This window comes from Marmota monax, unplaced genomic scaffold (genome assembly GCF_021218885.2).
Source record: "Marmota monax isolate L192 unplaced genomic scaffold, Marmota_monax_Labrador192_F-V1.1 WCK01_AAM20220418_F8-fsc00024, whole genome shotgun sequence".
NCBI classification, from domain to species: domain Eukaryota; kingdom Metazoa; phylum Chordata; class Mammalia; order Rodentia; family Sciuridae; genus Marmota; species Marmota monax.
Genome location: NW_026695224.1, coordinates 33,331,361 through 33,357,666, shown reverse-complemented (window position 1 = coordinate 33,357,666; position 26,306 = coordinate 33,331,361). Strand labels below are relative to the sequence as shown.

The 26,306-nt window shown below is 55.9% G+C and overlaps 1 protein-coding gene across 3 annotated transcripts; it reads left to right on the top strand.

Annotated features, from left to right (window-relative positions):
* The first annotated feature begins 1,907 nt into the window (after nucleotides 1-1,907).
* On the top strand, nucleotides 1,908-26,039 carry Zdhhc7 (zinc finger DHHC-type palmitoyltransferase 7). 3 transcript variants are annotated; one of them, XM_046434764.2, is made up of 8 exons: nucleotides 1,908-1,980; nucleotides 12,330-12,415; nucleotides 14,609-14,939; nucleotides 20,517-20,641; nucleotides 22,213-22,309; nucleotides 22,874-22,955; nucleotides 23,789-23,919; nucleotides 24,428-26,039. In XM_046434764.2, the coding sequence occupies exons 3-8, from the start codon at nucleotides 14,625-14,627 to the stop codon at nucleotides 24,602-24,604; spliced, it is 927 nt and encodes a 308-aa protein (XP_046290720.1). In that variant the 5' UTR covers nucleotides 1,908-1,980; nucleotides 12,330-12,415; nucleotides 14,609-14,624; the 3' UTR covers nucleotides 24,605-26,039. The 3 variants fall into 3 exon arrangements, with proteins under 3 accessions (XP_046290720.1, XP_046290718.1, XP_046290719.1); XM_046434762.2 differs by lacking the exon at nucleotides 1,908-1,980 and adding an exon at nucleotides 2,095-2,390; XM_046434763.2 differs by lacking the exon at nucleotides 1,908-1,980 and adding an exon at nucleotides 4,928-5,210.
* Nucleotides 26,040-26,306: the final 267 nt, after the last annotated feature.

The following is a 26,306-nucleotide window of genomic DNA, read 5'->3' as shown; positions in this document are numbered from 1 at the left end:
CTTTTAAAAATTTTTAGAAACAGGGTCTCACTAAGTTGCTGAGGCTGGCTTTGCACTTCTGATCCTCCTTGTCTCAGCCTCTCAAGATGCTGGGATCACAGGTGTGCACCTCAGTGCCTGGCTTTTCTTCCCAAAATTTTGAGACAGGGCCTCACTAAATTGCTGAGGCTGGCCTTGAATTTGTGTGGTGCTCTTTTGTTTTCTTTTTGGTGCTAGGTATTGAGCCACATCTCCAGATCCTCCCCAGGGTCTCATTGAGCTGCTGAGGCTGGCTTTGAACTCCTGAGCTGCTGGATTACAGCCATGTGCCACGGGGCAGGGCTCCTTGTGCTCTTGTCAACAGACCTGTCACAAGACCCTGCTGCTGAAAACCAGAGGCAGAATGTTTGCCCAAGATGAGACTGTTACCAGGAGAAACCCAAACAGACCCTCTAGTTGCACTTATTTTTCACCAACTTACAACCCACTGCTCAGTGTTAGCTGCTTTATAACCCAAAGTGTGATCCTGGTCCTGGACGCCAACCTAATAACAAAGAAAAGGTCTTGAGAAAAAGGAAAAAGCAGGTTTATTGCTTTGCTAGCAAAGGAGAAACAAGGGGACTCCTGTCCCTAAGACTGTGATCCTGCCCATCTGCAGGAACAGGGGGCTTTTATAGAAATGATCCAGAGAAAATGAGACTGGGGAGGAGAGATCAGAAAGGAGAAGTTTAGAGAAAAGAAGATCAGAGAGGAGATGATCAGGGTAAAGTTTAGGTAAAAGATCAGAGAGAAAAAGATCAGGAAGGAGGTTAGGGGAAAGGAGATCAGGGAAGAGAAGGTCAGGGGGAAGAATTTTGGGAAAAAGGAAAAAAAAAACATGTAAGTTTCAAAGCGACAAGGGATCTAGTCAAAGCACCAAGTGCACCTTGTTACAGAAGGGCTAGGGTGTGGCTCAGTGGCAGAGCGCCCCGGGGCACACACACAAAGCTTTAATATTGCTCTGTGCAATTATACCCCAATTACAGCGGAGGCGTGCAGTCTTCGGTGCTATCAAAAGACAATGCACCACATAAAAATAAATAAAATAAAGGTATTGTGCCCAATTACAACTAAGAAATAATAGAAATAAAAAAAAGACAATCGCCCTTTCAGAAGAAAAAGAGCGGACTGGAGGCCACCGCCTTAAGGGATCGGCGACACTAGGAGAGAGCAAGCCCAGAGCCGCGTGAGTGCGGGGCACCGACCACACGACGTGCAGGGGGCGACCTCACAACGCGAAGCCCGTAGGCTGGGACTTTGGTACAAGGCCTTCATGCACCTCCCACTTTCAGGATCTGGCTTGAGGGAGCTGCAGGGAGCGAGAGCGCGGCTAGCAGACGGTGTGACGGGCCCCTGGGCGGCCGCCGTCGCCTTCTTCCAGCCCACGACGTGCCGCGGGCACGAGCGCTGCCGGACACCCGCTACCCTCCGCAGAACCAGCAGCACACGCACCGGGAACCCGCGGGCTGCGCTCGTCCGCACCCGGAAGCCCGCAGCAAAGGGGCTCCGGCAGGGCGGGGTCGCTTCCGCTCGCGGTCCTCGGCCCCGCGCCGCACCTGCCGCCGGACGGCGTGGCTTGGACCCTGCGGCACCCGTAGCCCGTCCTTCCTCTCCGGGGCTTGGTTCGGGGGACCCCGCGCTCCAGCGAAGGGTCCTGGGACACAGGGCCATCTTCCTCGAGCAGTCGCCGATCCCAGGCCCTGGCCGCAGAGGGCCCCGAGCTCCGGCGCCCCGCGAGCCGCCCCGACGTCCGAGCGGCGCGGCCGGAAGTGCGCGTGCGGCGCGCTGACCCCGCGGTTTACTTCCGGACCGCGCCGCTCTCGCCCGCCGGGCTCGCGCTCCCAAGACTGCTGGGCGGCCGCCCTCTCCGACCGCCGGGCGTGAGCGCGGCCGCACCATGCGCCCCCGCCCCGGCCGCCGCAGCCGCCGCCGGCCGGGAGCAGCCGCAGCGCCCGGCCTCGGGTGAGTCTGCGGGCCGCGCAGGGCTCCGGGGCCGGGGCCGCAGAACCTGGCCGAGGCGGCGCCCGGGGCGCTGGCGGGCCGCGCCGCCCTCGCCCGCCCTCGCCCTGCCTCGCGGCGGCGGCGTTCCGAGGCTCTTCGCCCGCTCCCTCTGCCCGTCCCTGCCGCCAGCGCCGGTGGCAGCGCCGCGGGGCAGCCAGTGGATCTCGGAGCCGGCATTGCCCCGGAGCCTCGTCCCTCGGCCGCGGAACGGGCGCGTTTTATTGGCTCACGAACCAGCGGTTTCCCGTGGCAGTTGGATCGCGGCGACGGGGCTGCGCGGCCGCCGGCGGCCAGCGGCGCGTGTGAGCCGGGCCCGGCCCGGGCGTGCGCTCCTCGGCCCGCGTCCTCGTCCTTTTATGCTGCCTTGGATGGTAGGTCTGTTTGCACGTCCTGCAGTTTTTCCTGACCCGAGGTCTCCTTTCGGAAGGTGGCCTCGGTGCCGTGGACTCTAGCAAGTCAGAACTTGGGGACTTGAGAAAATGGAATGAAGAGAAGTGCTCCCCAGGCATGACGTCTTGGGCGCCCTTGGTCGCGGGAGGGTCGGGGTCTGGAGACCTAAGGGCCGTGTGCACCCCGGAGTTCGCCTGGGGGGTTCCCGGGCTGCCTGCAGAGGATTCCTGTTCCAGTGCCTCAGAGTCGGGCAGATTAGTCACTGGGGACTTTATAGCCCTGCTAATCCGTGTATTGTAAAAACACATCCTCTTCTAGAATGGGAAGGTGGCCAGGCCTGGAGGTGCACTCTGTAATCCCAGCTATCAGCAGGCAAGTTCAAGGCCACCCCAAGCAACTTAGCAAGACCCTGTGTCAAAATAAAATGGGCTGGGGGTTTAGCTCAGTGATTGAGCGCCGCTGGGTTTCAATCTCCAATGCCTCAAAAGGGGGGGTGGGGAAAGGAAAAGTATTAGTGAGTGGCTCCAAGTAAGAGACAAAGTACTAAATGAACTTTACATGATCTTGATTTGGTCAATATGGACATAATTTTACATTTTTTTTTTGAATCTGTTATTTGCTGGCATTGATTCCTGTGACATAAATAACATGCTCAGGAATAGGACTAGAAATAATTTGAAATTGAAAGCAGTATTCTTGGTGACTCTGAACTCCCCCCATCAGCAGTCCATGCAGAATGACTACATAAGATAGTTTTCCGAAAGCAGTCTTTGGGGATGTGTTTGTTAAAAATAGTCCTTTAATTATAGAAGTAATACATGTTTGTTTTGTGGAAAAGAGATCCAAACACTGGAGTAGACCACAAAGTACAAAATCAAGCCACCTCTTCTTACTGGAAATGCTTATTTCCGAAGCTGATCTCCAGGCCAGGGTGGGTGTCCATACCTTGTCTTGTACCACCTCATTTGCAGCATCTGAGACAGGCTGAGGTCAATCGTGAGCATTATAGAGCTACAGAGTTCTAGGGAACAGTCCCACTTCATACCAGACTATCCTCTGGCACCAACTGCAAGTTGAAGTGAGGGGACCTAAAACTAACCTCAGGGTCAGTACTTCACTGGAAGGCCTCACAAAGCTCACTGAAACTATCAGTCCTTGTGGTCATGGTTTGTTACAGAAAAAGGCTACTGATTAAAACCAACCCAGGAAGAGCACATAGGATGGAGCTCTGGGAAGTACCAAATGCTAATGCTTCTGTTGTCCCCTCCCTGTGGAGGCAGAACACTCTTGGCATTGATGCGTGACAGTGCATGGAGTGTTACACCAGAGCCTCTTCCAGTTGGGAGGCATGATTGACTGCCCTCTTGGTTGATCTTGTTTCCAGTAAACTGGGGCTGTGTTGGTATGGCCAGAGTCCACCCTGAGTCTCACTGTTAGCCCAGGAAAAAGGCCAGTCTCTCTTGGTAAGGTTAAATTCTTAATACGCAGCATCCCTTCTTTCCTGGGCCCGTCCTACTTTGCTTTGCCATTGATTGATGACTTCTAGATTGAGGAGAAGACAGACCCCGAGAAAGCTCTCTGAACTCATTCTCCAAAAAGCCAGGTATAATAGTGTGCACCCAACCCTTGGGAGGCCGAGGCAGGAGGATTGCTTGAGACTAGCCTAGCCAACCTTTAAAAAAGGAAAGAAACTTAAAGTGTTTCTGACGTTCATCAGACTCTTCCCCTTGCAGCTAGGAAGAGAGTCCCTCCCTCCTCAGGCTAGTGGTGACCTGTGCTTGGGGCTGCCTGCTGTGGGGACTGAGGGTTCTCATTTTCCACCACTTGCCTCTGGTCATTTCTGCATTGGCTTCTTACTGCCATCCACAAACCTGTTCTTGTCTTGTATCTTGGCCCTACAGGCTGCCAAATCTATTCTTGAAAAATGGTCATTAGAATCCTATTACTTCTCTAATGAAATTTAGACTCCTCATGGGGCCAAGGCAGTGCCTTATATTGGTCAGCAACTGATGGTTTTGAAAACTCATAATCCTACGATGTCTTGTAGGTAGTAGGCACTTGAAAGTTGTCTGGAAAGACAGAATGAATGTGGCTTTGGATGGGGCAACCTGCAGGAGCAGAAGCACAGAAGTGTGACATTTTGGTAAAGGGAACCAAAATGAGCATCATGTGGGGACGGGGGAGTGACCCTGAACAGGTCTGGAGGTCCAGATTGAGTAGAGCAGTGCTGGAAGGTTGGGGACCTGGTTGATTTGGGGACCTGTGCTGCAGTTTTGAACTGTGACTCCTCCACAGCCTTGTCCTGGGTTGTTGGAACCTAGTGCTGCCTAAATGTGCAGGGGGTGGTGAGGAAAGGAGCAGAGCCATAAGCAAGAAGTGGCCTCTGGCACCCAGGAGTGAAGTGGGAGGAGCTTGGCGTGGAGGTGAAGAGCTGCTGAGTAAGCCTGGCTGCACCAGGAAGGCTGCTAACTCAAAGGCCGCCTCTGTGCCAGGCTGGCGGGCTCCCGGAGGACGGTGAGGAGGACGCTCGGTCAGTGAGAGCAGGCGCTCTCCACACAACTTCTGCAGCCTCACAGAGCGCTTTGAATTCTCAGAGTTCCACGGTTCCCTGTTCCAGTTTCGCGGGAGGGAGTGCCCTTCTAAGGGCAGTGCTTTGCAGTGAGTGTGGCGGAGTCTACCTGCGCTGGCTGCAGGCTTGAGCCAGCCACTGACCCATCTCCGTGACCGTTTCCTTCCTCATCCTGAGCTGGTAGCGCCTGGCCCTCAGGTGGCCTGTGTTGTATGTAAAGCTCCTGGACATGGTAGGTGTGCGATGAATGCCTGTCCCTCCAGTGACTTGAAACTGAGAGCCAAGTATGTCATTAGCACGCCAGAGTCCCATCGTACTCTGGATTTGGGAGTTCAGGATTCTTTTTCTTTCTGGATCTAGAGTATCTGCGGGCTTATTCACTACGGAGGGCCGTGGCCGCAGCGCAGGGGTGGGGGCGGCCTTGCCTGAGGAGCTCCTGGGCTGAGCTGACCTCCCTCCAGCCCCTCCTGCATCACCCCTTGCCTTTCTCTCCCACTCCATTCCTCCAGGGCTCCGCGCACCCTCTCCCCTGGCGGTTCCTCAGAGTCCTCATGCTTCCTGGCGTGTGCGCCTCATTTCCACACCCCTTCGCGCTCACTCAGCAAGGATTTTGGAGTGCTGGGAGCTGTTGGAGCATCCCTTTGAGCTGATGACGGGGTAGGGCTGCAGCTGGAGGAGGGTGAGGGACGAGGCAGGGCTCTGGATTGCGGGGGGCCTCTGCAAAGGCAGTGAGGCTGGGCCCCAGGCTTGGGAGTGACAGATCTGACCCAGGTCTGCGAATGAACACAGGCAGTGAGTGCCCAGCGCTGGTGGGTGGGGGTGCTCTGAGGCTTGTTCTGACCCCCCTGGGTGAGGCTGCTGAGTAGCTGTCATTAGATCCTGTGGCACCTTACCAGTTCTCTTTTTCTAGCTGTGTGGGACTGAGGTCATTTCTGGAGAACCTGTAGATAAGGACCCAGGGCCCAGGCTGGGTGTGCCCCCATTAGAGTCTGTGGAACAGTCAGGGAGGGACTGAGGTGTGGCTGGTGAGAGTACCCGGGCAGCACCACCCGCCCGGAGCCTGGCTTCCCCTCCCACTCCCTGGTTCCTTGTTGTGTTCTCTTAATTTGCTGAATTTGTGATCTGCAGTGTACAAGTAGTGTTTTAGAGTGACTAAGTATTTTAACGTAAAAGACATTTCTAGAAAGGTTACGTAAGGTTACCATTTGCAGTAAGAATCACATGTCAGTGTATTGTTGACACTTAGCTTTAGTCGGGTTAATGTTCTCTGTGTTTTTCTTGAAGTCTAGTTAGTTTGCCTTTTAGAATTCGAGGAGAGAGCAGTGGTTTCATAAGGCAGGCGTTACTGGTAGAATTGGAAGGATAGCGCAACACTTCACGACTGCAAGTCGATGGAAAGAACGCCTAAGAACACAGCTGCAGCCATGTGCTCTGGAGGGTCCCAGTGCTGTGTTTCTTTGCACCTCTGTAGTGCCCCACCCTGGCACAGGCACTTATCCAGGCTCGTGGCCTGCCCAGGCGTAGTGCTTGACCTTCTCCCTTCATCTCCCCTTCCTGAGGCCATGGGAGACATTTTGTTGTTCTGCCAGGTGTGGTGGCCACGCCTATAATCCCAGCTGCAGGAGAAGCTGAGACCAGAGTATTGCTCGTTCGAAGCCAGGCTTAGCAACTTAGTGAGACCTGTTTCAAAATCAAAGGTAAAAACAGGCTGGGCATATGGTTACTCACCCCTGGTCTCAATCTCTGGAACAACAACAAAAAAGATTTTGTTGTTCTCCTGATGATCAGGCCCGCTCTGAGACACCCTGGCCTCCTGAAGGATTTTTGTAAAATTTGCAGGCAGTGTTGCAGTTCATAGTGGCATGGGTCGGCCGTCAGTACCATGCAGAGTAGTGACACTGGTGTAAGAGAATCCCCTGCTCCTTACCCACTCTTCAACCCCTGGCAACCAGGGGTCTGTTTGCCACCTATGCTTTTGCCTCCTGTGGGGTGCCATGAAGTCAGGACCCTCCAGTCTGCAGCCTCGGCTCTTCTTTCTGGCCTGTACTGTGTGGGCAGTGTGCATCTTCCTGTTGCTGAGGCGTAGGTCCCCACCACCTCTTGGAGGGCGTCTCAGTTGCTTCCACTTTTCCGAGTGCCCGTCCTGGAGCAGGGCTTGGCGTAAGTGCCGGTTGAAGCCCGGGGTGGCCGCACGTGTGCTTTCAAGTCTCTCAGGGCTGTGGCTCTGCCTTTCCATTCTTGGAACAGTTTCTCTCTTTCATCTTCCCTTTTGTTCTCCGTGGCTTCGTCCCCTGCATCTGCAGACTTGGACCCTCACTCCTTAAAAACAGAAACCTGCCTGTATTGCTTACGTGGTTGCAAGAAAAGTTCAAAATAGGAAGTCAGAAAAAAAGAAACCGGAGCCGTGTGGCGGCTTCTTCACTTCTGTGCTCCTAGTTCCTTGGCCTAACTGTGTCTCACCTCTTGTGTCGCCGTAGTATCCACTTAGGGGCTGCCTAGGCTCTCGGGCAGGATAAACTGTCACGGCAGCATGCAGCGTGGTGATCTTGGATGGAGCACAGGGACCCAGGCTGGAGGCTGACTCCTCATGGACTCGCCATCCCAGGGTTCTACGGGAGCTCTTCTGTAATACGGATCTCCCAGCTCTTACCCTCTGCTGAAGTGCTGGGAAAAGGTCCCGACGATCCACTCAGCCGGTGCTCCATCTGGGGTGAAGGATGGCTCTGGCCTCCCCTCCTCCTCCCACACCTGCCTGGCCTCCTTCCTTGAATGTCCTGTCCCTGCACTCCCACCGTCACACCTCTGCAGTCTCTTGGGTCTGTGGCTGGCTCACCTGCTCTCACTGTGCCTGACACCTCTGCTGGGGCCTCTCATTCTAGGTCAGCATCATCCACAGGCGGCTCTGCAGGCCTGTCATAACCAGTGTGCCCTGATCTTCACATTCTCCCTGAGCCTGTGTGACTGTCTCTGTCTTTCAGGCCCCACTGCCATCTTCCTGCTCCCCCTCCTGCGATCACCGTCCTCTTGCCAGTCTCTGCTTGCTTTGTTGACAGTGATATTTTTAAAACGTGTTCTCTTACCTGAGTTCAGGTGCCTCCCATGCCCGTGGAATGAAGCCCCAAACTCCAGGCTCCTGAGCATGGCATTCAGAGGACTTGTTAGAGGGCTAGTCCTGTCCTCTTGGTCACATCTCCCTTCTCCATGCTGTGACCCTCTCCCCCTCCTTCCTGCCTCTGAACTGTCCCTTTTCTCCCTGGTCCATGCCTTGCTTGTCTGCAGGCTGCCCATGCTGTCCTCTTGATTGACAGTTCTCTGTCCTTTACACAGAATTAACCGTTGTCTCTCGTTCACACTGTGCTCCTGACTTGGGAGTGTTATTTGCAAGGCTCGTTCCCACCTTGCCGGTTCTAGAGCTCCTGGGCCAAAGCTAGAGTGCGGTTCCACGTCTCTCCTGGCAGGGCGTTTGCGCGCTTGCTAGCCTGCAGCAGAGATTCACTTCTTTCCGTTTCTGGAGGTCATCAGTGATTGTGAACAGCAAAGCAATGAGAAGCTTAAATAGCTTTTTTTTTTTTTTTTTTGTACTAGGGATTGAACCCAGGGATGCTTAACCATTAGATCACATCCCTAGCCCGTTTTACTTTTTATTTTGAGATAGCCTTGCTAAGTTGCTGAGGCTGGCTTTGAACTTGGGATCCTCCTGCCTCAGCCTCCTGAGGTGCTGGGATCATAGGTGTGTGCCACTGCACCTGCCGAGACAGCAGTGCTGAAGCGTCACATCTTGACGCGTTCCCTTGCAGCCCATCACCAGAGCAGTCCTCACCTTTGTGGGCTGACTTCAGTATGTTTTGGTGAAATACACTTTACTTGTGGCCATGGGGAAGAGTAAGAGGAAGAGCTTAAGAAACTTGCTTGCAGCTGCAGGTGGCCGTCCATCTGCGCTGGGCCCTGACTGGGGAGCACCCTCTGTATGGGAAGAAAGCAGCGCGGCCATACGCGGCCTCTGCGCCTTCGCTGTCCGCCTTGCAGACCTGAGTTCGGCCGTCCTTACTGAGGCATGGCTGACACGCGACGGAATGTGTCACCCGTACAGTTCGTTGTTTTTTTAAGCAGCTTAGTGAATTTTGCCGGACAAGTGCTGGTGCCTGTGTGACCCACTTCCCTCTCCGTGCATAGTGTCCCGATACGGTCATGTCCGTCGACTTAGAAGCCACCTTGGGGCTCTCCTTGCTCCTTTTCCCTGGTGCTGAAACTCCTATTAGGATTTCTTTTTCTTTTTTTAAATATTTTTTTGTTGTCCTTTATTTTATTTATTCATATGTGCTGCTGAGGCTCGAACCCAGGGCCTCACACATGCTAGGCAAGCGCTCCACCACTGAGCCCCAGCCCCAGCCCTCAGAGTTCCTTCGAGTCACTCTGTTGGCCTGGTGTCTGTGTCATACAGGTGCAGTCACACTTCGTAGTTTTGAGATTGTCCCTGCTGTTGCTGGCATTGGCCACTCCCTTCTTTCTTGTGCAGAACCATTCCTTTATATGAGGTGTCGGTGTGCTCAGTGATCTCCTCTTGGTGGCCCCTTCGATTTTTCTGGTTAGCTTTTGGGATAGATGGCTACCAGCAGCTTTTACAAGTTTTATTCTGATTTGTTCTCATTTTTCTTGAGCAAATGCTGAGATGTGGACTCACTGAGTCGTAGGGTGGTTGTGGTGGTGGTTTCACTTTGCGAAAGCATCAGGCCACTTTCCCAATGGTGGGTGTTGGTTACTTTTTCCAGTTTATAAACATAATCGGGGATTTGGACTCATTGGAAGATTTCTGCTCTACCTGATCCCTGCTTTGGCATTTCAGCAGTTTCAAACCAGCTTATGATTTTAAAATGTTGCTAAGATAAGCTCATTGGAAAACAGTGCAAGATATCATTTAGCATTTAAAGTTGTTGGCTGTGACCTAGATGCTTGAATAAAGTCGCTATAAGTATTTTATTTGGGGACTAGGGATTTATTGCAGGGGTGCTTTACCACTGATTACATCCCCAGGCTTTTTTATTTTATTTTATTTTGAGATACGACTTTGTTAAGTTGTGGAGGCTGGCCTCAAACTTGAGATTCTCTTACCTCAGCCTCCCGCGTTGCTAGGATTGCAACCCCTGCCCTCCCCTTCACTTCATCCGCTCAGAGCACCTTGTTCCACCACAGGCAGCAACTTAGGGCTCACTCAGGCAGAGCAGCGCTTCCTCGGAGGGATCATGGTACAAGGAGTGGACAGGCTGCCGGCCCTCGGGCCATGTCCCACCTCTGGAAGGGCTGTTGTGTGCGACTTTTCCTTGCTGCGGTGCCTTGGCTGGACCTGTGGTGTGGAAGTGGTTTCCTGGTGGTTCTCTATTACACGAAGCTGGGGCCCGTGTCACTGTGTGGTGTTCTTGTGGCAGATGCTGCTGTCTCAGGACAGCTGCCCTCCTGCCTTCCTTGTGGGGTCTGTTCTGTCCCCCTGGGTCCTTTCTGGGCATTCCCTTGCTCCCAGTCCTGCTTCTCAGTTTTGAACTTTATCGTCATGTGTTTTCTGTAACCAGGAAGTTCTCAGTGTCCCTCTGTTTCAGTTTCTGCTCTGGTTTGAGAAGGTGACCCTAGCTGTGCCGTTGGAAGCCTTCTTCGTGCCCTGTGCCTGCTTGGGATTCCTTTCTCCAGTTCTTCTTGTTGCGTCCTCTTTTTGGTAGTCACTGGGTTTATTTTACACCAGGTGGTGGCACGCAGCAGTCTTCCTGAACAAAGGTGGCCTAGGTCCAGTGTTTGGAGCAATGCGTGTGTGGTGAGGGTCCACCCAGTACACTGTGCTGTGGTCCAGATGTTCGCCAGCTGGGACAGCGGCCTCGGGGATGCACACCTGTGTAGAAAGGACAGGGGCCCCTGGCCCAGCACGGGAGCCCGCGGCTCTGCTCCTGCGCTCTTACTGCGCCGTCAGTGTCCGGGCCCGTTCCTTCACCCGCCCGGTTGCCCCAGATTTGAGGACACCCCTTTGTTTCCTGCTTTCAGCTCACCTCTGGATCCTGCGTTCTTCGTCAAGTGGAGCTTTCCCTTTAAAGCCCTGAGCATGTGCTCCTCATTTTCCTCGCCTGGAGCTTTACTGCCTCTGCCTCCCTGGCTGGCAAGGGTGACCAAGGGTGACCAGTCCTTTGCTTCTCTGCAGGTTTTGCTGTAGCAACTTGCTTTTTCCTCTTTAATCTGTGTCACCTTCGCTGTCAGAATTGCTGCCCGGGGACCTGGCAGAAGCAAGTTCCCTTGGTGGCTCTGCTGCTGCAGTGGGGGCCTGTGGCTGCCCCCTCCCGACTCTGGCAGTGAAGACACGTGTGTAGGCTTTCTTCATTCTCAGGACGGAGCTGCATGAGGCCTTTGCAACCTCTGTGGCTAGGGGGCCCTGGCCTCCTCCTCCTGGGACCTCCACGGACCTGGCGTTCTCTGGGGTCCCCTGCGTCTCGTTGCACCTTGCTCTTGGGCCAGCTCTGTGTTCCTAAGAGGGTCCCTGTACCCTCCAACCGCTGGGGTTCCGGGAGCCCCATGGGAATGAGCCCCAGGTAGCTCCACAAGCAGGTGCCCTGTGCCCAGTTCCAGCAGCTTTCTTTGCCTGGCCTGCTTCCTCCCCTGGGCGCCTGTCCAGCGACCAGCACCTCCTCAGCTCCTCTCTCCCATCTTCCCTGGAACCCCTGTCGCGTGGCTAGCAAAAGAGTTTGCTATGGTTGAAATAAAGGTCAGCCAGGTTGGGGCTGGATTATCCCTGGGGATCTTGGCTTACAGATTTGTATGTAGCACCAGGGCTAAAAAAGCAGGAGAGAAAAATAGATTTGAAGTAAAGTGCATTCTGGCGTGGTGGCACATGGCTGAGGGAGGAGGACCCCGAGTCCGAAGTTCAAGATGATCCGGGGCATCATGGACCCAGCCTTAAAAAAAGCAAAACAACAGAATGAACCATTTCCAGGAGGGTCATTCAGTTTATTGGCAAAAAAAAACAGAAGAGTTGGGCTGGGGATGTGGCTCAAGCGGTAATGCGCTCGCCTGGCATGCGGGGGTGGGGGGCACTGGGTTCAATCCTCAGCACCACATAAAATAAAATAAAGATGTTGTGTTCACCGAAAACTGAAAAATAAATATTAAAAAATTCTCTCTCTCTCCTCTCTCTTAAAACAACAACAACAAAACTTAGAATAGCACTGATTTCCTGGTGAAGGGTCGTTTGTATGAAAGCTTCGTGGGTAAAATGTTAGGTGGCTGGTAGAGGCTCGGAGATTAACCATGTCTGAAGAAATGTCACACACTTTTCTGTCATAAAATAAATAACTTCTGATCTGATTTTATTGTCTTTCAGATCCTATCACATAGGACAGCATGCACCTTAAGATCCTGAAGAAAAGACCCAAAATGTCCAAGTGACGTTCAGAAATAACCTGTGAGGTAAGCTGGCGACTCGCCCCCCAGCAGCTGGCAGGTGTGAGTGCGCGCGCAGGAGCAGCCCGGGGTTGCAGGCAGCAGGCAGCAGGAGGAGGGGTCTTGTTGGGTTAGGAGTGTGGCCAGGGTTACAGATGGAGAAACTCAGGTGCAGATGAAATGGCAAGTTTTAGGTGCTTGTCCCCTTAATAACACACTCCGGGCTTAGCTTTCCTTGTTCTGGGAACTGTCTTTGTTTACTGTGGCCTCAGGCAGAGCTCAGGGGTGTAGACAGAAGCCTCTTGGTAGAACCTGTGATGCAGCGAGCCTGTCATGCCAGCTCTGCATGCTGCTTCGGGCTCTCCCAGAGTGACCTGCGGGAGTGACTATCGCTCTGCGGAGGAGCATCTGCCAGCCAGCCCACGGCCCCGGGTTCCCTCGCAGCACCACAGGACAGCAGTGAGAGTGGTGGCTTTGGCATGTAGGGCAGTGGCGGGCACACCTGGCTTTGCATCTCAGGGTGCTGTGCTGTGGGCTCTGTTGTCCCCAGACTTTGTATCGGGCTCTGGGTGGAGGAGCCGCCGTGTGCTCCCTGCTGTGTGCTCCTGCAGCGTGCTCCCGGTGACTCAGCACCTGTCGAGGTGCCTTCTCCCCCAGGGCGGAGCCCTTGCTCTGTTCATCATTGCTATCTTGAAAATAAAGTGCTTTTTGGACTTCAATCTTCTTATCGATGTCCAGTGAATTTTATAGACTTGGCACTTAAGAGTCAAATATCAGCCAGGTGTGGTGGCACATGGATGTAGTCCCAGTGGCTTGGGAGGCTGAGGAAGGAGGATTGTAAGTTTAAGGCCAACCTAAGCAATTTAGGGAGGCCCTGTCTCAAAAATAAATAAATAGATAAAGGACTGGATATGTGGCTCAGTGGTAGAGCGCCCCTGGGTTCAATTCCTGTACCAAAAAACGAAGAGTCCAGCCTCACACAGTACCACCCAGATGTGCCTCTCTAGGAGTGCCCTGCCACTGCCAGCCTGCAGTGTCTGTGGGTGCATGTCTTCCACAGATGCTCCTGCCGTCCACGTCTCCAGGAAGGGCAGTGGCCACAGGCCGCATCCTGCGCTATGGATGACAGCCACAGGGTCTCCGCGGGGAAGCCCGGGTGTCAGCTTGTGCTACTTTAAAAGTCTCACAGGGTCCTGCTCTCTGACGGGAGTGTAGCTTGTGGGCTTGCTGCCGGCCAGCAAGCCCCTTTCTCACAGGATGTCCTCCTTGAGGGACTCGGCACAATGGCTGTGGTCAGAGGGATTTTTCAGCTCGAGGCCTTGGTGCGCCTGGACTTGGCCACGATTCACTCAGAAGCTGTGTGGAGCTCTCAGGAGACCGTTAGGTGCGAGCAAAGAGAGGGTCACCTATGCCTTTGTGGCAAGCCAGCACCCAGTCACACGGGACAGGGAGGGGAGACAAGCCTCTCTAAGGGGTTGAGGGCAAGCAGGACGGGGGCTGAGGTGGTCAGCGCCTCGAACCGCGGCCGGTGCGCGGCCCTGCCAACTCAGGAGGCAGAGAAGCCGGCAGCTGTGTGGCCAGGCCCTGCTTGTGGTGCTGGCAGATGGTTGCAGGCCTCGTCCTGGGTAGTCCTGCGTGGTGTCCAGACCTCTCAAAGGACTTCTCAGAGAGATGAAGGACATTCTAGAAGCAGGTGTAAAATGAAGAGCAGGTTGAAAATAGGAGCCCGCAGCACGGGAGGGAGAAGGGGAGACGGCCTGGGGAAGGACTGAGCCCAGGGGACACGTGCGCTGCCTCCAGCGCCCCTGGTCCGTCCCCCTTGCTGCTGGTGCTGGCTGGGCCTCTCTTGTCTGCACCCCAAGGTGGCAGAGGGTGGGTGCGGCAGGTCCTCTGCTCCGTGGGCTGTGGACCTGCTCGTAGCCATCCTTTTCACCCTCTCGTCCTCTTTGTTCCCTGGCGTGGGGCCAGGTCTCCTGAGGTCTGGTCTGCACCCGGGACTTGCTGTCATTCGTGCACAGCAGACGGTCACCCGGGCAGCAGGTCTGGAGTCCAGCCCTTGACTGCTTAAGTTCTTTTCTGTGTCGTGTGCGTGGCTGGCCTGGTGAAGTGGCCACGGGCCGACTGGCATCATGTTTGAGGTGGCTCTGAGCCTGTGCGGGCTGGAGCACCGGGGCACAGGTGTGTCCTCACAGCCTCACCAGCTCTCTGTCCCCGCTGCAGGGCGTGTTGGGGAATCATGCAGCCATCAGGACACAGGCTGCGGGACATCGAGCACCATCCTCTGCTGGCCGAAAATGACAACTACGACTCCTCGTCCTCCTCTTCCTCTGAGGTGGACGTGGCCGACAGGGTGTGGTTCATCCGCGACGGCTGTGGCATGGTCTGTGCCGTCATGACGTGGCTCCTGGTCGTCTATGCGGACTTCGTGGTGACATTTGTCATGCTGCTGCCTTCCAAAGACTTTTGGTACTCCGTGGTGAACGGGGTCATCTTCAACTGCTTGGCGGTTCTCGCCTTGTCCTCGCACCTGAGAACCATGCTCACTGACCCTGTGAGTACCCACTGCTGTCGCCTGTGCAGCCTCGGGCTGTCGTGAATTTCTGGGTGCAGGCTTTAGTGACACTTCCATGTCTTACTGAAAGCAGAGCTGCCCGAGGGCAGTGCACACGCGCGTTGGCGGAAGGGGGCTCCAGGCTGCTGGAGCACTTTTTCTGAGACGGGGTTTGTGTTGCTCCATGGTCCCGGACCTCTGGCAGGTAGTTTCTAAAATCCCTCCTAGTTGGAGTGTCCTCCCCTGAGGGCAGCCTGAGGCTGAGAGACCTGGCTCCAGGGGTCACCCCTGCTGACCCTCATGGGTGTCACGTAGTTCTTTGTGGCTCTGCCACTTTCTCTTTGGTCCGTAGGGTCATTTGGCTGGTAAAAGGCCGAGGTCCCACCTGCCACTGGAGCAGGGAGGAGGAGCCTGGTCGCTGTGCTGCAGGTGTGGCCATTGCCCTCAGGGAGCTACAGCCGCGTGGAGTTGAGGCCGCTGCACAGGGCCCAGCTGTTCTCACAGGTGGCTTCGGCAGCCCACAGACCCTCCAGCTCAAGTACCCCCCACCTTCGACTTGGGGTCCCAAGCTACCCAGAGCTTGGCAGGTGCTGTGGTCTGGGGACCACGCAGGAGGGTGGCGAAAGGCAGCCACTGCTGACTTCCCACTTGAACGTTCTCTGCGCTGCGGTAAAGCAGGGGTGACGCCGCTGGCCCAGGACTTTTGCTTTGCTCTCCTCGTTACTGGGCTCCCGTCCGGCTGCCGGCGTCCTCTGGGTGCTGCTGTGCTCACAGCTCTTGGTAGGTCGGGGCTGCTTTTTAAGGATGGCCTGCTACTGGCCAGCCTGAAAGCGTGGCTTGTACCAACGTGTGCGGGCCCGAGTCCATCACGTGGGGCTTTCTGTATACTGTTCACCTTCTCTCCTGCTTGGGTACTAGTGGCCTTGGGCAGCTATCCCTGGGAATAGGACGGTGTCCTAGCTGGAGGTGACTTGCTGTGGTGTCTGCCCGAGGTGGGGGGCCTTCTGCAGGGTTGCACCTCCATGACCGCTAAGGGCTCTTCTTATTTCCTCTTATGGAGCAAAGGCCCCCCTGGGACTGCACCCTTTTCTGATCTAGGGCTACTGGGACAGGGGCTGCCTTGGCAATCTCTGGTAGAATATTGCAGTGTGGGAAAGCCCAGTGACCGTGGACAGCTGCCCCCTGGGTGGAGAAAGCCTCTGGACATCTGTGGTGAAGGCCCGGGCCTGTGGAAGGTTCCTGCTCACGCATGCTGGGGACAGGGAGGAGGACTGGGGGCAATCTCTGGGCACTTGTTTCAGCTGGCAGTGCCCTTGTCCTGGGCGCCTCTGCCTTTGACCCTCAGTGGCTACTCAGTGGCCCAGTCCTGCCTGCCGCTTCGCCATAGGAAGAGGCCTCAGTGCTCTCAGGGAAGCCGGAGGGCAGGGCAGGAGGAGCGTCTGTCTCCCTGCAGAGAATGGCAAGGGCCAAGTTATAATCCTTAAGTTGCAAGCATCACCAGGACGGGACCGGCGGGAAGAGGCATGGAGACGGTGTCACCTCCCACCCACACAGCCGTGTGAAGTTCACTGGCTGTTTGTGCATTCAGAGTTGTACAGCACCGCCTCGGGCCATCTCGGAACATGTCCGTCACCCAGAAAGAGGCTCCACACCTTCCCCATCAGTGCTCCCAGTCCCTGGCAGCCACTGACCGGCTTCCTGCCCACAGATTTGCCTGCTCAGAGCATTTCACACAGATGGAGCCGCACAGTCAGTGAGCACTGTGTCTGGCTTCTTTCCCGGGCAGTGTGCTTCCCAGCGTGGCTCTGCAGAGTGCGTCAGCTCCCAGGGCCTTTTCAGGGCTCCATGATCTTCCACTGTGTGGATGGACCAGTGTTCACAGCCGCCGTCCTCAGTGGGCATTTGGGCTGTTGCCAGTTCAGGGCACCGTGAGCAGCGCTGCTGTGATTTCCAAGCATAGGTTTTTGGGTGGACATGTGTTCCTGTCTTTGGGCACATACTTGGACTGGAATTGCTGGCTCATGTGGGAGCTGTTTGCGGAAACACCAGACTGTTCTCCAGGGGGACTGCGCTGTCTCCCGTTCCCACTGGGGTGTGCAGTTCCCTGCGTCCCCGCCCACGCTTCCACGTCCATCTGTTGTGATGAGGGGCCCCAGTGGTCGAGGCTCAAGCACGTCTCGGGTGCTGGTTGCTTTTGCTACCTCTGTCCTTTTGGATGTCATTTCTTCGGCTGTGTCACGTGTTAGGGCTCTGGTGGCTTTGTGTAGAAGCCATTGGGACTCAATAAAAGTCAGACTGAGGAGCCCATGGCGGGATGGCACCTGGCCGCTGGCGGGCTGTCACGGCTGGCAGATGCCCTGGCCTCCTCTGCCCCTGGGCTCGTGCCTGCCTTCCTTAGTGCCCCAGCTCCCCACTCACTTGGCCTGGGGAAGAAGGGAGGCCGCTCAGACCAGATCAAGTTATAATCCTTAAGTTGCAAATCCGTGTTTCTGGCTGGCTCAGTAGGTCACGTGTCCCTGCCCCTGCCCAGGGTGGGTGGGGCTGCTTCCTGCTCTCTACCAGGTTGTGCTCTTGCTGTGCAGCATCCGCTGTGGGCAGAACAAGAACCTTCATGCCGCCCGGGGTGGAGCTGCTGTCCTCACAGCAGCACTTGGCGATGCTTGCTGGGAGTAGCTGGACTCCTGTCATGGAGAGTAGTCACTGGGACGTTGAGAGAGGCGCATGAGGAGGAAGGGCTGGTGCGTTGCGTTGGCAGTCAGAGATCTCGTGAAGAGCTGAGCCCCGCTGCTGGTGACAGAGACTTACCAGCGTTGATGTTGGGGTCACAAGGGGCCTGTCCCTGTGCAGCGCCCTCTGTCTGTGCAGCAGCCAGCCTCCAGGCCCTACCAGTGTCTTCCATTGGACCTTCAGGAACCCCGGGGCGCCCTGAGAAGGGACAGCGAGTTTGCACTGGGGTGAGAGGCCAGGAGGGACTCTCCCTGCCCTGTGTCTCCATAGCTCCTGCTTCCTGCCAGCTTCTCATAGGAGGCTGCAGACTCGGGGCCAGTGCTGACTGCCTGGTGTGCTCCCCCGTCGTTCAGGGTAGACCTCATCTGTAAGCACAGGACGGCCAGGGCGCCAGCAGCACGTGCCCCACCCAGCACCGCCTTGGCTGTCTGCAGGAGCTCCGTTGTGCTGGGTCCTCCTGCTGCTTTACCTCCCCTTTGATGCCCCCCAGGCGGGCCCCATGTGGCTGGCTTCCAGCTCTACTTCCCTGCTCTTCTAGCTCCTCTCCGAGGTCCCCACAGTGGCTTTCCTTGGGGTCTTTTCCAATCGAAGCAGCATGGTCCTGTGGACCTGCAGTTACTGACCTGGCCCGGGACTCGCCTTTCCTGAGTCCACAGGTGGACCATGAGGCCCAGCCCTGTTCTCAGCTGCCCCTTGGCTAGGTCCTGGGTGTCCAGGGTGTGTGACAGGGAGTTGGGCTCAGATGGAAGAGGTGGAGAAAGGCAGGCGAGCCTGATGGCACAGCGTCCCTTCCTGGCGTGTGACGTGAGTGGGTACACTGTCGCCAAGACTCGGTCTGGTTTCCCTCACCTGGCAGGTGGGAGGCAAATGGCTGCTGGAAAAGAGGCAGCTCGAGTCAGAAAGCAGCCGTGGGGGACACCATCTGGGCCAGCGGGTGGGGAGGAGGAAGCTGGGTGGGACACGTTCTGGAAGCATTTTAGAAAAACCCTCCATTTACATAAGGCGTGTTGCGGCAGAGTGAAGAGTGGTCTCCCAGGGCGCTCCCGTGCCTGCCGACCAGCGCGTCCTGGTAAGGCCTGGTGACTGGCTCACAGCCCACCTGCTGCCAGGCCTCGCCTATGCAAGGTACAGGGAACAGACCACAGGGCCTCTGGGCAGGTGGAGCCACCTGCGGACCCGCGCCGTGCCCTGCAGCAGCCTCACCATCGCCCAGGGTTCTGCGCAGCAGAGGGAACTGAGCCTGTGCGGGGTGCACGCCTGCGGTCCCTGCTCCTCGGAGGCCGAGGCAGAAGGCCCCCGGGGCCCGTCCATCCGTAGCAAGACAAAAGTAGGAACACTGAGAACGCAAGGTGCCTGAAGGCCAGCCACAGCCTCAAGTTCTGCGGGTCGCGGGGGTGTGCTCGCTGCCCCCGAGAAGCTGCCTTCCTCTGCCCACAGGTCGAGAGTGGTCCAGAGCAGGAGGTGGCTTTGGCCATGGCTTCGTTCAGAACCTCTAGAGCCTCTGTTCTTAGGTGGCGCCTGCACAGTTCAGGGGCTGAGGCTTCAGATCCAGTCCATCTCCTTACTGGGGAGACCCCTGACACGCTGTGGGTAGCTGCGGTGTTAGGGATTTGGTGAGGTCATAGCGGGTGACGAGGTGCTTATTGTTGGAGGAATCTTGGTCACAGACTCCGACTGTGGGACGTAAGGAACGTAGTTACTTAGGTTCATTTGAATTTTTAAAGACAAGAAAGTTGAAACCTGCTGCTTTCCGCGCTTCTAGGGAAGACAGTGGGCGTGTTGGGAGACACGGGCCCCACTGCCAGGGCTTCAGAGTCACAGGTGGGTGGGGCAGCACATTGGCCTGAACGGGCCTCAGGCCCAGGCTGGCGGCATTCACCCACAGGGGTGCAGGTCCCTGGCTCTGGCCACAGCCCAGTCTCTGGGCTTTCAGACTCTCCAGCTGTTGGCAGGGCCTCAGCTCCCAAGCCCTTGCCCCGGGGTGTCTTCTTGCTGGCGGTGTCCATGTGGCCTGGGCTGCTGCCACAGCAGTGTCTCTGTCCAGAGATGTGCTGTGCTTCCGACCAGACCCAGACTCTGACTGACACCAGGCAAGACCTTGTCCCACCTGGAGGTGTTCAGAACTCCAGGCAGCTTTGCCTATTTCATTCCACCTGGACACAACTTCCAGAATAGTCTCCCAGAAACAAATTCTCATTACCTATCTCCAGTGCCCAGAGAGCAGCCTGCTCAGCTGTCCAGCCCTCTCCTCCCGGTCCTTCCGTCCACATCCTGTTTCGTAGGTGACCCTTGGCCTTCCTGGTTGCCTCTCACATGGCTTTGCCTTCGCTCACCTTGGTCCAGCTCTGGTAGCACTTGGACTGGGGACTTTGGCTTGTGTGTGGATGTTGCGGAGGAGGTTGGCCGAGAGCGAAGCGTGACATGACTGTGACAGCAGGAAGGGAAGTGCCTGTTCCTGTGGTTTTTGTCATCATTCCCCAGCGCTTACGAGAGCAGCCCTCCCCTCTAGCCGGGTGGGGGAAGTGGAGCCCGCAGGCTGGGGACTGCCAGCGGCCCCTGCGTTGGAGCATACCTCACCTCTGGTGTGCCCTGCTTTAGGCTAGAAACTGCCAAGGTCACTTGGCAGTACGTGAAGGATAATAAGGAATTTCTTTTTTGTTATTTTTATGTAAAATAAGAGTCTGGACTTGCCTGAGTCAGGGTCACTTTTCATATTTAATATGCTCTAAGTGATGGACACAGCATTATGAATTTTTGATGATAGATAAAATCTAAGATGAATTCCTAAATTGTTTTTTTTTTTTTTAAACCTCCCTTTCTTCCCAACTAAAACACATTTCTGTGCTGCAGGGGGCAGTGCCCAAGGGAAACGCCACAAAAGAGTACCTGGAGAGCCTGCAGCTGAAGCCCGGCGAGGTGATCTACAAGTGCCCCAAGTGCTGCTGCATCAAGCCGGAGCGCGCCCACCACTGCAGGTGCCGCCCAGCCCGTCAGCCTGTGCCTTGCAGAGCTGGGGACAGTGCAGGCTGGGGGGTCCCTCCAGCCAGGGAGGCTTGTGAGGAATGGCTTCCAGGGCACGGGCCATGGGCAGGTGTGAATACTGAGCATCCTCCTAGCCCACGTGGAGTCCAGAAGGAGGCATAGACCCCCACCGCACCCCCATTCCAGGGTCCTCCATCCAGATAAGAAGAGGAGTTCTCACGTGCCCACAGTTACCCTCACTTTTGGGGGGCTGCAGTTAGATGCCAGGTTCTTTTGGACATGCTTGCAAACACGAGTCATTAAGACAAGGACCGAGAGCACAGTGCGGGCAGGCATAGGCACTCGACCGCCCACCCGGCTCCGGCCTTCTGCTGGACCTCGCCCTGCCTTTCAGACCGCGTCTCATCCTGGAGAGGGGGTGTGGATTTCAGGGGTTGAAGCGTGGCAGCCTGGACTGTTTCCGCTTTCCTTGAACATCCTCAAAAGTCTTTTATCTTCTACTTTCAAGCTGAAATTAAGGGTCTTGTAAAGCCAGTGTCTTTTTTGTAGTGGGTCAGGATTTGCCAAGATGAACAGAATGAAAATGAGCTGGGGCCGTTCAGTGGCCTCCAGCTAGAGAGAGCTGATAGGAGTTGTGTTGTCTACTTCATGGCTGTTGTTTGGTCTTGCACCTTGGCCAGAAAGCACCCAAAGATGCCACGGTACAAAGGGAGCAGAGGAGCCCTGGGCTTGGGGGCGGGGCAATGGATAGTGACTGTAGGGGGCATGCTGTGGTTTTCACAATTCTGCAGCTGTAGTGAAAAAATCACTGTTAAATTTAGGCAGACTGTTGTGGTAACAGATTATATCTCAAATCTGTTTAAAAAGATGAAGTGGAAACATTTTGGAAGTTACTGGATTAACAGATACAGTAGAAATCAGGCAGAGACCTGGGCTTGGTGGCATATGTCTATGATTCCCAGGAGGTTGAGACAGGAGGATCTTAGCAATATAGTGACACTTGGTCTCAAAAAGGACTGGAGATATAGCTCAGATGTAGCAAAGTGCCCCCAAGTTCAATCCCCAGTACCAAAAAAAAAAAAAAAAAAAAAAATCAGGCAGAGAAACTGTATCCATGAACAGAAAGTAAAGTCACCAGGAGTTAAGAGCTGTTGCCACAGATGCTCAGCTTGATAACAGCCGGAGCCATTTCTAAAACATAATCGGTGGCAAATTAGTTAAGGTTGGAGGTGTGGAAGTGTGGAATAGTTTGGAGAAGTAAATAAAGTACAGTTGGAAGAACAAGACATACAGGTTACAATGGACGATTTGGACTCTGGTAGAATCATTTCAAGGTACCAAGAGTTTTTCCTTTCCTGAATGTTGAAGTTCAATTCCAGGTTTTTACTGAAACCTGCACACTCACAGAACCAGGAGGGTTACTGCTAGGAGTGCGTGTCCAGCTTTGCTGCAGAGCCTGGGAGTGGTGGGGTAGGCTCTGACGCTTCCCCACCTGTGGCTTTATTTGGTTTTGTTCTCTGGTTTCCCTGGAGCATGGAAAATTGAAGTCAGATTTTCCTTTCAGTATCTGCAAAAGATGTATTCGGAAAATGGACCATCACTGCCCGTGGGTGAACAACTGCGTGGGAGAAAAGAATCAGAGATTTTTTGTACTCTTCACTGTGAGTAAAATGTTTCTGAATTTAAAATTCGTTACATAGAATCCTGACACCTGGCCAGTTTCCCGCCAACCTTCACTCCAGAATCCTGAGCCCCCGGAGCCAGCGCGGGCAGGAGTCACCCAAGGGTGGGAGCTTTCTTGTCACCTGAGGTGCTGGCTCTGGTTCCGTGTCCTCCTGGTGTCCGACGCTGCCAGTGGGCTCCTCCTCTACAGTTTTTTGTTTCTTTTTTTCCTTTTTTTTCGGTACCAGGGATTGAATCCAGCCTGCTTTTCCACTGGGCCATGTCCCCAGCCCTTTTTAGCTTTCATTTGGAGGCAGGCCTCCCTAAGTTGCTGGGGCTGGCCTGGGCCCTGCGATCCTGCTGCCGTGGCTTCAAGGCGCTGGGCTGGGAGACACACGCGCTGCACCTGCTCCACAGTTTCCATGGTTATTTCACTTGGTCCGAGATGCTGGACTGCGGGCAGGTGTCAGCAATGGCCGCTTGTTTCTGCCTTGTTTTTTCAAACAAACAAAAGGCTTCTGGAGCAGCTGTCAGGAGGCCACTAACCAGGCTTCTCCTTCCAGATGTATATAGCCTTGTCTTCGGTCCATGCCCTGATTCTCTGCGGGCTGCAGTTCATTTCCTGTGTGCGAGGGCAGTGGACTGGTAAGTGCTGCTCTCAGGTGCCGTGGGCGGGGGCATCGGGCAGTCCATTTCCCAATCTGGAAGGGGTCCTTGCTGTCACTTCAGGAACTGAAGTTTTTAAAGAAGAGAATATGCCGGGTCGGGGGCGCCCGCCTGTAATCCCAGCACTTGAGAGGCGGAGGCAGGAGGATCCCGAGTTCAAAGCCAGCCTCAGCAATTCAGAGAGGTGCTGAGCCATTCAGCGAGGCCCCGTCTCTAAATATAAGAAGGGCTGGGGATGTGGCTCAGTGGTTAAGCACCCCTGGGTTCAACCCCTAGTACAAAAAAGGAAGAGAACAGTTGAGCTCACACTGCCATTTTGCAGTGACTAAAGCCATGTGATCCTTCTTCCTTTGTCAGTAGTTCCTGCTAAATGATTTTAGTTGCATTTTGCAGGGTTTCAGACTAGAGGGACGTTAGTGCCATTCCCACCAGACCTCGTGTTTTCCTCCTGGTGGCTGGCTGGCTGGCTGGCCCTGACCACAGCACTCCTTTGCTCTGCTGGGTCTGACTGAAGCCAGGGAGCACTGTCAGAGCAGGTGACTGTCCAGCCTTGGACAGGCTGTGGGACAGGCTTGCCCCCGGGCCATGGGTGAGAAGTGGTTCCTGTGAGGCCGGCACAGGTCCAGGGTCGTAGGAACTGCTGGCAGGAAGCAGCGGTGTGAAGTGGCTGGAAGGGCAGCGCTGGCCCGCTCCTTGGGGCACAGAGGCCTGCCATTGACACTCACGCACATGCCTGGCAGACTGAGCCCGGGCCCACGGTGGGGTTCCTGGTGTGCCAGCCTGCCACCTCAGCTGCCTTGCTCTCTTCTCAGAGTGCAGTGGCTTTTCACCTCCAGTAACTGTAGCCCTGGTGACCTTCCTGTGCCTTGAGGGCCTTCTGTTCTTCACTTTCACCGCAGTCATGTTCGGCACCCAGATCCACTCCATATGCAACGACGAGACGGTAGGCTTTCCCCGAGCCTGGGCGTGGGGCCGGGTCTCTGCGGGCTCCCCTCGCCACTGCTTGCATGGACACAGTGCGGGTTCAAGTCGGCTTGGTGTGGGGCTGGCCGAGCTGGGCAGGTGCAGCGGCAGCTTGGCAGCCCCAGGGGCTCAGTGAACTCCCATGTCCTATCGCTGGTGTCCTAGAGCAGGGCTCAGGGAGTGGGGGGGGGGTGGTAGGGGTGCTGGGGCGCAGTGGGGCAGAGCCCCGTGGGCCTGCCGGGCTGGCCACACGGCCAGACCTCTGCAGCCTGGCTGTGCTTTTGGAGGTCCGTGTTCCTTAGCATCAGGGTCCAGGTTGGCAGAGGCAGGAAGGTGAGCCCACTGTGCCCACCACCCTGCACCCCACGGGCACCTCAGAGTGTGGTGGCATGAGAGGCTGGGGACATGTCCCCGTTTCAGCTGTTGTCCTGGCCTGTCTGTGGCTGGCCCTCCCAGACTGCAGCCATTTGCTTGTCTTCTGCTTCCAGGAGATCGAGAGGCTGAAAAGCGAGAAGCCCACCTGGGAGCGGAGGCTGCGGTGGGAGGGGATGAAGTCCGTCTTTGGGGGTCCTCCTTCACTGCTCTGGATGAACCCGTTTGTTGGCTTCCGATTCAGGCGACTGCAGTTTAGACCCAGGAGAGGAGGCCCGGAGTTCTCGGTGTGAGGCCTCTTGTCGGGCTGGGACTGTCCTCGGACTCTTTGCTGACTTGGATCTGGACGGGCATCAGCCTCCTGATGGCATCGGCGATCAGTGGGGCAAGCGTGGCCTGCAGCCAGCAGCCTTGGGGGCCACGCGGTGGGCCCTCCCCAGATCTCGCCTGAAGGGTACGCAGCCACGCTGGAGTGGGCGCCATCTCCTCACTGCAGTGGCATCTCTTAGGGAGACTTACTTGGGTGCTGCATGGGCCGTGGGCACCCCTGTGCTCCGGCGGTGCTGCCAGAGCCGTGCTGGCCCTGCCGGAGGCTGCCGCAGACCGTGGCCTCCGAGCTCTGGAGCATCGCACTGTCACAGCGGTGCAGCGCAGCGGACAGCGAAGACGGCTTTTGGAGCCCTCCCTGCTGCCCCGGGAGAGGCCCCCTGACCCTTGCTGCAAGTCTGTGTGTCTGTGTGCGTGTGTGCATGTGTGTCGCTGGCGTGCTGTGTCGGGCTGTGGGCAGCAGTCAGGTGAGTTCAGGGAAGAGGGGTGAGCGCGGCGCCCCTGCCAGGAGGCAATGAATGTACTGCAGGCCGGAGCGAACCTCCATCCAAAGAACAGTCCTCCGTGTGGTCCTCTGTCGCTCTCCTGTGTTTACTTTAAAAATCCACAGCGCTTGAGGGCTTGGCACTGATTTTTTTTTGGTGTTCCAGGCAAAATAGCGATGTGGACCTGGCCCTCAGTGGGAGGCGGCGGCCTCAGCCGGGGCCTGTGCAGGCGGAAGGCGGGAACGGGCTGCCTTGGGCTGCAGGGCAGGTGCGGGCTCCGTGCAGGTGACCCTGAGGTCCGAGCTGGAGGGCACCTCCAAGTGGCTCTGGTTTTTATGTTTGCTTCTCTACCCACAGCACAGGTGATGAAATTGGACCCTTGGTGTGAGCTCAAAACTATGCCAGAAAGAACAGCTCCCCTCGTGGGGACTTGCCTTAACTCACCTGGTCGTGGTGCCGCCCACCCCCAGGGAGCAGCTGAGGGAGCCCTAGGCCTCCGTGCTGGGAAGGGGGTGTTTCCGCCCCCGGCCACTGCTCCTGTCCTCCCCTGGGCGTCTCCTGCTGTGGAGGCAGAACTAGAGGGGCCTGCTGAGCCGGTTCTGGCCATGTGGCAGATCATGGGACTGAGTCACTGCAGAGGCATGAACTGTCATAGCCAGAGGGACAGTGCAGCAGGGGTGACCCCGGACAGTGAGCTGCAAGGATGTTTTGCACATTCACTGGCACATCTGTGTCTGGACCGGACACGGCGCTGGGCTTCTGCGGGAGGTTCTTACCGTGCATATCCTGAGCATCAGACAGAATCATCACTGGTGGCTGGGCCCCGTGAGCGGGCAGGTGTGCAGCTCAAGTATACTTGACTCCACTCTCCTCTCAGTGTAACTTTTATATGAAATAAAGTCACCAAGCGACAGTTCTCGGAGCTCAGTGGCGCAGTTCTTGATGGAGGCGGGTGGTGGCGGTTGTCTCCAGAACCTCTGCTCTTTCCTGCCCTTGACAGGTGGCCCGGGCATCCCTGTCCTCATGGATTTTCCCTGACTCATCTTCCAGCAGTAGCGCGCTCTGAAGGTTCAGGTGGCTTTATCCTGGACAGTAGTGGGCATCTTTCTGAGTTCATATTGAAATAGAAACTATTAAAAGTTTTTCTGTGTGGTCCATGATGTCAGGTACCCACAACTTAATT

Excerpts from the sequence above, each read along its gene's own strand:
- Zdhhc7 (XM_046434764.2), top strand. The coding sequence starts at position 14,625 with ATGCAGCCATCAGGACACAGGCTGCGGGACATCGAGCACCATCCTCTG. Across the intron at positions 14,940-20,516 it reads GAACCATGCTCACTGACCCT|GGGGCAGTGCCCAAGGGAAA; the intron begins GTGAGTACCCAC and ends TCTGTGCTGCAG. Across the intron at positions 20,642-22,212 it reads GAGCGCGCCCACCACTGCAG|TATCTGCAAAAGATGTATTC; the intron begins GTGCCGCCCAGC and ends TTTTCCTTTCAG.